A 12,720-nucleotide genomic window follows, 5' to 3' on the forward strand; every position below is an offset into this window, starting at 1 on the left:
GGGAATAGGAATAAGGAAAGAAGCAGAATAGAATAGAATAAGAATAAGAGTAGAGCAGAATAGAATACGGATATAGAATAGAATAGAAATAGGAATAGAAATAGAATAGGAATAAGGAAAGAAGGAAGGAAAATAGAATAGAATAGGGAATAGAATAGAATAGGAATAAGGAAAGAAGGAGAATAGAATAGGGAAAAGAATAGAATAGAATATGAGTAGAATAGAATAAAGTAGGGGTTTAGAATATAATAGAATAGGAGAAGAACAGAATAGAAAAGAAATAACATAGCATAGAATAGAACAGAAGAATAGAATAGAAATAGGATAGCATAAAATAGAATAACAGAGTTGGAAGGGACCTTGGAGGTCTTCTAGTCCAACCCACTGCTTAGGCAGGAAACCCTACACCAGACAAATGGTTACCCAAGAGGAACGGGGAGAAATTAAAAAAGGATAAAAGCAAACTTTCTTTTAAAAAAAAAGCAATTTGGAGGGAGGTGGGAGGAAAGCAGATTCCCATCTGGGTGAGCCGATCAAGGTTCCTCGTAGGCCCGCCCTGCAGGACCGGCGTTCCTTCCCACCACCACCACCCCGTCTCCTGTTCATCCGTCGGGAGAGCTTCCCCTCTGCCCGTCCGATTCTGCAGGTTTCGGGGTAAAACAGAACCAACGAATCTGAAAATATCCGCAGGAGCCAGGAAACCGGCTGGGTCTAAAATAGAAAGGGGGGAGATGGGGGGGGGGGTGCTGGAGGTCAGGACAATTTCTACAGGCACACAAATGCCTTTGACGTCGAAGGGAGCCCGGGAGAAGTCAGAGAGAAAATCAGGACAGCCTGCCTGGAAATAGTTTCCTCTTCGACGGGGGGGTGGAGGGGGCAGGATGGCTCAGTTAGAAAACAAATCACGGTTTTCATTATTATTATTATTATTATTATTATTATTATTATTATTATTGTTGTTGTTGTTGTACAATTGTATCACAGCGGCCAGTTGTTTCGCCGGATTTGGCATTGGTTACTAGTCGGGCCCCACCCAACTAATAATAATTATTATTATTATTATTATTATTATTATTGTTGTTGTTTTTATTAGTAAAAGAAAAATACAACAGCCAATAGATTGCCAAAGACAATACAACATCCACCACTGTTTTGCTTTACATTTGACTACATTTCGAGACATTTCCATAATAACAAAATCGTTATGGACATCAAAAGTTAGGCATCTTCTTCCCTCCCTCCCTCTTTCCTTCCCTCGTTTCTTCTCTCCCGCTCCCCTTGCTTCCCTCCCTCCTTCTCTCCTTCCCTCCTTTCTTTTCTCCTTTTCTCCTTCCCTTCCCCCTCCCTTTCCTCTCTCCTTCCCCCCTTCCTTCTCTCATACATTCCCTCCTTCCTTCCCTCCTTCCCTTCTTTCTTTTCTCTTAGATTCCCTCCTTCCCTCCTTCCTTCTCTCCTTCCTTCCCTCCCTCCTTCCTCCCCTCCTTGCTTCCCTCCCTGCTTCCCTCCCTCCTTCCTACCCCACTTTCTTCTCTTTCTACTCTCCTTCCTTCCTTCCACCTCTCCTTTCCCTTCTCTCCTTACTCTTCCTCCCCTTTAACCTTCCCCCCTTCTTCCGATTCCTCCCCTCTTTCCTACTCTTACATTCCCTTCCATTCTTCCTCTGCCTTTCCCTTTCTCCTATTCCTCTCCTTTCTCCTCTCCTTCCTGTCTTTCCTTCTACCCCTGCCTGGAAATAGTTTCCTCTTTGACGGGGGTGGAGGGGCAGGCTGGCTCAGTTAGAAAACAAATCACGGTTTTCATTATTATTATTATTATTATTATTATCATCATCATCATCATCATCATCATTTTGAAGGCTGGAATCACTGGAATTCGTATGATGTTGTTAGAATCATAGCGCTAGGAGGGACTCTGGAGGTCATCCAGTCCAACCCCCTGACGGAGCAGGAAAACCTGTACAATCGGAGGCAAACGGCGTTCCATCCATTCTTTCTTTCTTTTTAAAAAATAGTTTTTATTGAACATTTTCAAATTTTAAAAAAAGCCACAAGAAAGAGAAAAGGAAAAAAAATACAAAACAGATAAAAACGCAAACAACACAACAATATAGTTTTACAGCTCCCCGGCTCAGCATAAATATTCTGCTTTTGTAGTTTACTATTTTGATTATTGGCTTCTGGTAGGCTTTAACACTTCTAATACTAAACTAGTAATTATATTGTAATATGTCCTTTCTTACTTATTTCTTTATATATATATGTGTGTGTGTGTTTGTGTGTGTGTGTGTGTTGTATTTGTGCTGATAAATAAATAAAGGGAGACTAGTATAGATCTATTTCAAGGTATTTAGCTCTCATCAGCTAGCTGTACCCTTACTGGGATTAGATTTAGCTGATGAGAGCTAAATAGCTTGAAATAGATCTATACTAGTCTCCCTTTATTTATTTATCAGCACAAATGCAACACAAATGTAACAAAAAGGCAACAGTAAAAATATTGGGTTTCTGTCTGGATGGTCTCTTGTGACGAGCCGATGGACAGAGAAAGGAAGCAGTAGACTTCCTCCCATATTTGGGCATACCAGGGGTTGTGACACTAAATACATCTATATCTATATCATCTATATCTATATCATCTATATCTATATCTATCTATCTATCTATCTATCTATCTATCTATCTATCTATACAGAAATATACATACATACATACATACATACATACATACATACATACATATACATATATGTACACACACAATATATATATATATATGATTTACATTTATATTATGTATGTATGTATGTTCCAGCATAACTCTGGAACGCCTTGAGCAATTTCAACCAAACTTGGTACACAAATGTTGTACTCTCCGGAGAAAAATACTGTGGGGATAAGACACCCCTAACACCCCTCGGGGTGTGTGTTCTGTTTAGATGCAGCCTGTTGTGCCTTAAAACGGCTTCTACTGTACAGCACAGTGGAATTGCCATGGTAACGCCTTCACAGTACTCCACAAGGGGGCTCCCTCAGGTAAGTGGAGGGGAAATCCAACATTAGAAATGACGTTTGGTCCGGACATTTCCCCCTTCTAAATAAACACCTGGGAAATGCCGGACTATCAGCTAGTTTCCTTCTAAAAAACGCCAAGTGATGAAGCACTCACAACTTCTGGAGGGAAGACGGCCCACTTGTTCTCCCCATCAGGAAATGTCTCTCAATTCTATGGATCAGCTCCCACCCATTGCTTCCTGTCCTGCCCTCAGGTGCGACGGAGAAAAAATTGACGCTTGCTTCCCCGTGGAAGCCCTCCAAAGCATTGGGAGACTGCTATCACGTCTCCCCTGAGCCTTAACTCTTCGTTAGGTAGACACACACCTGTGGCTGCCCTTGAAGAGTGTTCGGAGACTGCAGTTGGTCCAGAATGCAGCCGCGTGAGCGATATCAGTACACCCGTGTTACACCTATCCTCTATGAGCTGCACCGGCTCCCTATTAGTTTCAGGACGCGCTACAAAGTGCTGGTGATTACCTTTAAAGCCCTACATGGCACTGGACCTGGATATCTGAGAGACCTCCTCCTGCTACACACCTCCCAACGTCCGATAAGAACTCACAGGTTAGGCCTCCTCCGGGTGCCGTCGGCCGGACAATGCCGACTGGCGACCACTCGGGGGGAGAGCCTTTTCTGTAGCTGCTCCGGCTCTGTGGAACGAGTTACCAACAGAGATCCGGACCCTTCCCACCCTTGCGGCCTTCCAAAAAGCCACCAAAACCTGGCTGTTCTGGCAGGCCTGGGGTTGCTGACTCAAATCAGGTTCAACCCCCAATTAAACCGGATGTATGTTGTGTTTTTAAACTGTTTGTATTGTTTGTATCCTCCCCCTGTGTGTTATTTTATTTCATTCGTATTTGTAAGCCGCCCTGAGTTCCCTGGGATTGGGCGGCATATAAACCCATTAAATTGCGGATTGCAAATTTCCCTCAGCCCTAAATTCAAACATCCGGCTAAGCCTGGCTGACTGAAGTTCGGCGTCCCAAGGAGATGCGTGTTCCACCAGAGATGATGGTCCATGGGCTTCCTGGCGTCATTTGGGTAGGCCTAGAACCTGGGCGGGAGATTTGGTCCATTCCCTTTCCCCAACAGCAGCTGATGGGCCTTCTGCTGTTGGAGAAGTTGAAGTTTAATAAACTTATATGCCGCCCAATCCCGAAGGACTCCGGGCGGCTTACATAAAAGACAATTTAAAAAGTACTAAAAAGTTTAAAACGTAACTCAACAAAGCAGGTTAAAAACACAACACACTCAACCGTAGTGGGGCTGGACCTCATTCAAGAGGTCAACAGCCCCAGGCCTGCCGGAAAAGCCATGTCTTGATAGATAGGCCGCGAGAGTGGGGAGGGTCCAGATCTCTGGGGGGAGGTCGTTCCACAGGGCTGGAGCAGCTACAGAGAAGGCCCTCCCCCGAGGAGCCGCCAAACGACATTGTCTAGTTGACGGCACCCGGAGAAGGCCCACTCTGTGAGATTGTATCGGTCACTGGGAGGTATGTGGCAGAAGACGGTCCCCGTAGAAGAAGACTTCATAGGCCGCTTTTCCCGGTCTCCCATTGGGTCCCATCAAGAAGGCTAATGAGCACCAAACCCATCCCGGACCTTCTCCTCCCACCCATCATGTCCTGCCCATCATCGGCCAGCTGCGCGACTTATCTAAGGGTTGGCACCGAGAAAGGGACACATGTTGTACAAGAACACAAGGAATCTGGACAAGAGAAAGGGGGACATGGGACATAGTGACTCCATGTACCCACCGTGTCCTACAAGGGGGCAGGTCTGATCAGTATTTCAGCCCTTGTCCCTGAGAAGGGACAGCAAAGTCCTTTCTGATGCTCAAATGACAGATCAACGTCTAATAACTTCAGGGCTATGAGAAGCATGGGGAAGTGCCAGTCAAACCTCTAGGACGCTCGACCCACAACGCCCTTTCTATTCTTACTCCACGCTTCCTCCACCTCCCAAACGAGTAGCAAGATCGTCTACATGTCGGTGGCTTTGTTTTGTATGTGGGGCCGCGTCATAGTTGAACCGGTTTGAACCTGGCAGGATTCAGACGTAAACACGTCACGGGTGTCTGAATCAACTCCCCTTAAGCCGAGACTGGCCTGGTCTGTTGTTGTTGTGTTCGAGCCGTCGCGACCCCATGGACAATGTTCCTCCAGGTCTTCCTGTCCTCCGCCATCCTCTGGAGTCCATTGAAGCTCACGCCGGCTGCTTTGGTGACTCCATCCAGCCACTTCCTTCTCTGCCGTCCCCTTCTTCTTCTTTTGCCCTCCATCGTTCCCAGCATGAGGCTCTTCTCCAGGGAGTCCTTCCTCCTTCTCATTAGGTGGCCAAAGTCTTTGAGTTTCCTCTTCAGGATCTGGCCTTCTAAAAAGCACTCAGGGTGGATCTCCTCTAGGACTGACCGGTTGGATAGCCTTGCAGTCCATCTTTTCTATCTATCTATCTATCTATCTATCTATCTATCTATCTATCTATCTATCTATCTATCTATCTATCTAATCTATGTTGTTGTTGTTAGTTGCAAAGTTGTGTTCGAGCCATCATGACCCCATGAACCACGTTCCTCCAGGACTTCCTGTCCTCCACCATCCTCTGGAGTCCATTGAAGCTCACGCCGGCTGCTTTGGTGACTCCATCCATCCACCTCCTTCTCTGCCGTCCCCTTCTTCTTCTTTTGCCCTCCATCGTTCCCAGCATGAGGCTCTTCTCCAGGGAGTCCTTCCTCCTTCTCATCAGGTGGCCAAAGTCTTGGAGTTTCCTCTTCAGGATCTGGCCTTCTAAAGAGCAGCCAGGGTGGATCTCCTCTAGGACTGACCGGTTGGATGGCCTTGCAGTCCATCTTTTCTTTCTTTCTATCTATCTATCTATCTATCTATCTATCTATCTATCTATCTATCTATCTATCTATCATCTATCTATCTATCTATCTATCTATCATCTATCTATCTATCTATCTATCTATCTATCTATCTATCTATCTAATCTATGTTGTTGTTGTTAGTTGCAAAGTTGTGTTCGAGCCATCATGACCCCATGAACCACGTTCCTCCAGGACTTCCTGTCCTCCACCATCCTCTGGAGTCCATTCAAGCTCATGCCGGCTGCTTCGGTGACTCCATCCAGCCCCCTCCTTCTCTGCCATCCCCTTCTTCTTCTTTTGCCCTCCATCGTTCCCAGCATGAGGCTCTTCTCCAGGGAGTCCTTCCTCCTTCTCATTTGGTGGAACAAAGTCTTTGAGTTTCCTCTTCAGGATCCGGCCTTCCAAAGAGCAGTCAGGGTGGATCTCCTCTAGCACTGACAGGTTGGATCTTCTTGCAGTCCAAGGGACTCAATGCAGGAGTCTTCTTCTCCAGCACCAGAGCTCAAAGGCCTCCATTCTTTGGTGCTGGTGTTGTGCTCTCTGGCCTGGTCTACCTTCAATTCAACCCCACTCGTTTTACAAAATTCTGGGCTTCCATTAGATTTCCCCGAGATTTCGCAACTCGGCCAAAGAAGTCGTATAGCTCCCTGCCAAAGCCAGAAGGACTCCTCCGAGGCGGCGTGGTGACCTCCTTTCCCACCAAGGTCCCACTTTGCATTCACGCCACTGAGTGTTGTTTTTCGCGTGGCCTCCCATCCTAATTCTTGCTCCATTTCCAGAGACAATTCATCTCCCCCCATAAACCCGGCAGCCTTCCCCGGTTCCCAGCTTTCCCGCTGAGGAGCCAAAATCACTGGTGAAAAGAAGCAAGTGCAGCTCCTGGCTAAACTGCTGAGAAGCAAACGAGGGGGGATCTTTTTTTTGGGGGGGGGATTCAAGCCTAGAGATGGGTACTGGGCCTTTGGAATGCGTCTTTACCCATCATCACTCACCCACCCCACCTCGCTGCTTTTTAAACCGTCCCTGGAGGTTTTCACGAAGAGACTGGACAGCCATTTGTCCCGAAATGCTAGTATAGGGGGTGGGGGTGGGGGAGATCCTGTTTGAGCTGGGGGGGGTTGGACTAGATGACCTCCAAGGTCCCTTCCGACTGGTTGTTTTTTCTGTTTCTATAAGTATCTGGGCGCATTCGATTAATTGGGGTGCTCCACATCCCTGGAGGTTTTCAAGAAGAGCTCGGACAGCCACTTGTCCAGTAGGGTCTCCTGCTCGGACAAGGGGTTGAGCTAGATGACCTCCAAGGTCCTTTCCCAACTCTTGTTATTCTGCATTCTGTTCTCAGATCAGCCTTTATTCTACGTTCTATAATTCTCTGGGTGGCCTGAAGATGAAATTATGACAAACTATGTTATTCTGCATTATGTTCTCAGAGCAGATAAATCCTGCTCCAAATTCAAGGAAAGCTCTTCAAATGGGAATTTTCCAGCTCTGCTTCTCGTGTGTGTGTGTGTGTGTGTGTGTGTGTGTGTGTGTGTGTGTGTGCAACCCCCCCCCCCCTATTTAAAACCAGACAGTGTTTTTGCATTACAGGCACAGTTTGATAGCCGATGATCCTATCATTTATATCAGAGTTATAACTGTTACTCATTTGCTGAATGCAGCTCTCTATGGGGAGTTTCCAGAAAGTGGAGGTTCCAGGACCTGGATTTGCAAGGCCGGACAAACCACAACTCTCCGAAAAAAGCAGATAAAAAAGGTGCATGTGCGTACGTAGATTGAGCTGTTCAGGTTGACCCCATTGAGGCTAAACTGTCATTCTAAACTAGAATTAATATGAGTTAAGCGAGTGGAAAACCCGGCCAATTCCATTGCTTCCCGCAATAAACTCAGATTAATCAACCCAGATTAATTTTGCCTGCAAATCTAATGGAAGCCCAGATTAATTTTGCCCGCATTCACACGTTACGAAAGGACACGTGTTGGTTTTTGAGAAACCGGCCCCATCCACACGCGTATCCGAGGCGGCCCGGCCCACGTGTCAGCCGCCGCTCCAGCACAAGCCCCGCCCATCCACCCCCCCACCCCTCCGTCCGTTAAACGCTCCGCACTACTCGGCCCGCCCACGCCTTTCAAAAAAAAAAAAAAAAGCTCCTTTAAGGTTTCGGCGCCCGCCCGCCCTTTTAGGCTGCCTCGCCCTCCCGAGCAACAGCGGGCGGGCGATTAGCATAAGAAACCCGCCGATCCACAAAACCAAACGCCGGCTCGGTCGGTCGGTCGGTTCGATTTCCTTTTGTCCTCTGTTTTTTTTTTTTTCATTTTGGGTTCCTCTCCCCCCCCCCTCCACTCCCTCCTCCCGCGGCGATTGGCGCAGGCTCCCGGCGGGGCGTGGCCGCATCCGGGTTCTTTCCCCCCTCCGGCGTGACGCGAGGGGGCGGAGCGCGGGCCGGCCGTCCAATCGGCGTCGTCCACATGCCGCGGCCGCGAGAGGGGCAGCGGCGAGTCTCCTCGGATAAATTCTATTAGAGCAGCCGCTGCCGGTTCAGCCAGCGCCGGGCAAGGGAGCGACTCCCAAGACGCGGGAGGGCCCAGGCCGGCTTCTTCTTTTTCTTCTTCTTCCTCCTCAGCGGCTTCTTCAGCGGCGGCTTCGTTTTTGCTTTTTTTTTTTACCTCAGGGCCGCCTTCGCCCCCCCCCCCCCCCCCCCCCCACAGGCGCCCCCCCTCACTTTTCTGAGGTAAACTGACCCCCATTTCGACGAACTTTTCCCTCACGTGAGGAGAAACCGACGCTTCCCCCCCCCGCCTCAAGACCGGGAGGAAAAAAAGGAAAGAGCCGGCGGGGTCGAGGGAGAGGGGGGGGGCAGCCCGAGGCGCCCCCCGTTTTATTTTTTAACCGCCCCCCCCGTATTGCTTCCCCCGCCGCTTCATTTATTTATTTTTTCCCCCGTTGCCGCCGGAGAGGAAAGGGGGGGCCTTCGCCGCCGCCGCGCCTCCCCCCGCCATGGAGAACGGGCACACCAAGACGGTGGAGGAAGTGCTGGGCTACTTCGGGGTGAACGAGAGCACCGGGCTCAGCCTGGAGCAGGTCAAGAAGCAGAAGGAACGGTGGGGAGCCAACGGTAGGCGTGGGCGGCGGCCCCCTCCTCTCCCACCTTCTCACCCCCCCCATCCCCTTAGGACAATGGAGGAGGAGGGGGGGGTCTTCTCCATCCCCTCCTCACCTTCCTCTTCCTCTTCGCGATCGCCCCCCCCCCCCGGTCCCCATTCATCCCTCCTGAAACCCCCCCCCCCAATATTCCTCCTCACATTCATATTCAGCCCCCCCTGAATCCATATCTATCCCCTTCCTCCTCTTGGCAATCCCCCCCCCCGTTTATTCCCCCCTCCCCCCCATCTATTATAACCCTGGGCTGGATGGTCCCCCCCCCCCCAATCCTTATCTATCCCCTTCCTCCTCTTGGCAATCGCCAACCCTCCCCCCCTCTTGTCTACCCCCTTCCCCACAAATCAATCCTGAGCCTGGATGATGACCCCCCAATATTCCTCATTACATTCATATTCAGCCCCCCCTCAATCCATATCTATCCCCTTCCTCCTCTTGGCAATCCCCCCCCCAGTTTATTCTCCCCTCCCCCCCATCTATTATGACCCTGGGCTGGATGGTCAACCCCCCCATCCCATATTCCTTTTTATGTTCATATTAACCCCCCCCCCCCGAATCCTTATCTATCCCCTTCCTCCTCTTGGCAATCACCCCTCCCCTCCTGTCTACCCCCTTCCCCACCCATCAATCCTGAGCCTGGATGATGACCCCCCAATATTCCTCATTACATTCATATTCAGCCCCCCCTCAATCCATATCTATCCCCTTCCTCCTCTTGGAAATCCCCCCCCAGTCTATTCCCCCCCCCATCTATTATGACCCTGGGCTGGATGGTCAACCCCCCCCATCCCATATTCCTTTTTATGTTCATATTAACCCCCCCTGAATCCTTATCTATCCCCTTCCTCCTCTTGGCAATCCCCCCCCCTGTCTATTCCCCCCCATCTATTATGACCCTGGGCTGGATGGTCAAGCCCCCCCCAACCCCATATCCCTTTTTATGTTCATATTAACCCCCCCCCCCTTTGAATCCTTATCTATCCCCTTCCTCCTCTTGGCAATCACCCCTCCCCTCCTGTCTACCCCCTTCCCCACCCATCAATCCTGAGCCTGGATGATGACCCCCCAATATTCCTCATTACATTCATATTCAGCCCCCCCTCAATCCATATCTATCCCCTTCCTCCTCTTGGAAATCCCCCCCCCAGTCTATTCCCCCCCTATCTATTATGACCCTGGGCTGGATGGTCAAGCCCCCCCCCCAACCCCATATCCCTTTTTATGTTCATATTAACCCCCCCCCAAATCCTTATCTATTCCTTTCCTCCTCTTGTCAATCCCCCCCAGTCTATTCCCCCCTCCCCCCCATCTATTATGACCCTGGGCTGGATGGTCACACCCCCCCCCCCCGCAATCCCATATTCCTTTTTATGTTCATATTAACCCCCCCTGAATCCTTATCTATCCCCTTCTTCCTCTTGGCAATCGCCACCCCCCCCCCCCCCCCGTCTACCCCCTTCCCCACCCATCAATCCTGAGCCTTGGTGATGAAATCCCCCCCCTATTCCTCATTACATTCAGATTCGCCCTTGAATCCATATCTATCCCCATCCTCTCCTTCTTGGCAATCATCTCCCCCCCCCATCTATCCTGGGCTGGATTATCACCCCCACCCCCATATTCTTTATTGCATTCAGGTTTAAACCCCCCCCCCCTTTGATTCTATATCCATCCAGACCCTCCATCCAGGAAGATGGAGATCACGCACACCTTATATCAATCTCTCCTCCCCCCCCCCCAATATGTATCCATCTATCCTGACTCTCCGCCCGGGAAGATGGAGACCACCCCCTCCTACCCCTATGCCTCTCACTCCTCCGGGACCATCCGCCTGCACCCCCCCCCCCGCCCCTGCCCCCAATCTGGCAGGAGGGAAAAAAAAGTGGGGGGAAAAGAAGAAGATGGCTGACTTGGGCATCGACCTCGTGTGTTCCCTTCAGCTGCTGCCCCGGGCTGTGCAACATGGAAACCTGCCGGGCACGTTCCTGAGAAAGGGAGAAAGACTCCGAATTTCCTGTGGGGTGGGGTGGGGGGAATCAGGGGTCTCCTCTCCCCCCTCTTCCCCCCCCCTTTGATTTCTTCTTCCTTTTTGGCTCGATTTGACCTTTGTTTTCTCGCCTTTCCTGCCTGGCTCTGTTGCTTGGACTTTCTCTGCTTGTCAAAAGCCACCAGCTCTGGAGCTCGCAGGATGGGAAGGTGGGGGTGGGGGTGGCAGGCTCTACCCTAATGGGCATGGGAAGATTTAAAAAAAAAACCTTCGCCCCTCTCCTTCCTCTTTCTTCGGAGGAGTGAATGGGGAATGGTGGAAAGCATGGAGCTGCATTAGGAACCACGGGGAAGAGCAGTGATGACTTGGCTGGATTACTAACCCTTCCGAGAGCGAGAGCTGGATGCCGAAATGTTCTTGACGTAAAATGCAGGGAAGCCTGCGCCCGCCCGCCTCTCTCTCTCTGTGTGTCTCATTGAAGGAAGCCTAATTAACTATTGCATTGCTCATCCCCTTAGAACATCTCTTCCCTCGGCCCTGGAGCCTTTAAAAGCTGAAAAGCTCTTTGATCTAGCTCAGGCACCTTTACATTTCTAACAATGGTTGTCTTTGATTTTTCTCCCCCCTCCTGCTTGACGTGGTTCCTGCGACTCTTTGGCTTGGCGTTTTGAAGAACTACCAGCTGAAGAAGGTAAGCCGGCATCTGTAGCCTTGGTTTGCTTGACTCTTCCCCCCCCCCCGCCCTTTTCTCTGCTCAATGTCTGAAGTCTGATTTTTTTTCTTGGCAGGAAAAACTTTACTTGAGCTGGTGATCGAACAGTTTGAAGATTTATTAGTTAGAATTTTGTTGCTGGCAGCATGTATATCTTTTGTAAGTATCTTTTTTGAACAGATGGCTTTTATCTTCATTAAAATCCAGGGTTGCTGGATTGCTAGTGACAGTTAGAAAATGATTTTTTGGGTATCCTTATTCTGTCTTGTCATTGGCTTGAAATAAATGCTTTCCTTTTGCAGCAGGGTTCAGTAGCTTGCACCCCAGAATCTTGAGCAAGTTTCTTGTAACAAAGACAATGTCAGGGGAATATGATGGGATGAGAACACACAGCAGTCTAAGCCAGGCGTACTTGAATATTGTGACTAGACATGACTGTCTCTGTGTTTGAAATAGGTTCTTGCCTTTTAACCTTGGCCCCAGCCAGAAGGTGAACTGCTATAGGGTGGCTCTCTTTTTTTTTAGCTGGTGGTTGATTGTTATGAAACTCACCGAGACTGCTGGAAGTCTTTTTTTGGATGCAATGCAAACTGTAAATAGAATTTGTATGGGGGGGAATATGCCAGTTGCCTTCTCTTGCTGATAATAGCAAGGTGACAGTTGTTGCTCTTGACAGTGACAAGAATGATGACAGCAATGATGGCACTGTTTTTGACCAAATTTGGTCACTGACCTTTGGGAAGCCTCTGGTAAAGTAAACTCTTTGCTCCCTGGGCAGAATGGGGTAGGATGAGGGCTGTGAAATCGAGTCGGAATGTTAAAATAATGTGTAAAAGGATAGGGTCGTGTTGCCAGGTGCCAAGTATGCGTTTGGAGATGGCCGTGAAAAAAATGCATTGTAAGTGGGATACAACAGGGTGAGCCTTGCAAAGTATCTCCC

General features: G+C 49.4%; 1 protein-coding gene across 1 annotated transcript in view; it reads left to right on the top strand.

Moving 5' to 3' along the window:
- The first annotated feature begins 8,374 nt into the window (after positions 1-8,374).
- The window catches only part of ATP2A2 (ATPase sarcoplasmic/endoplasmic reticulum Ca2+ transporting 2), a 40,031-nt gene continuing 35,685 nt past the window's right edge, over positions 8,375-12,720 (top strand). The window contains exons 1-3 of the mRNA XM_032229287.1: positions 8,375-9,037; positions 11,742-11,759; positions 11,857-11,939. Coding sequence (XP_032085178.1) covers positions 8,920-9,037; positions 11,742-11,759; positions 11,857-11,939 — 219 coding nt within the window. The 5' untranslated portion in view covers positions 8,375-8,919. The remainder of the gene's footprint in view (positions 9,038-11,741; positions 11,760-11,856; positions 11,940-12,720) is intronic.

Source organism: Thamnophis elegans, chromosome 13 (genome assembly GCF_009769535.1).
Source record: "Thamnophis elegans isolate rThaEle1 chromosome 13, rThaEle1.pri, whole genome shotgun sequence".
Taxonomy (NCBI): Eukaryota; Metazoa; Chordata; class Lepidosauria; order Squamata; family Colubridae; genus Thamnophis; species Thamnophis elegans.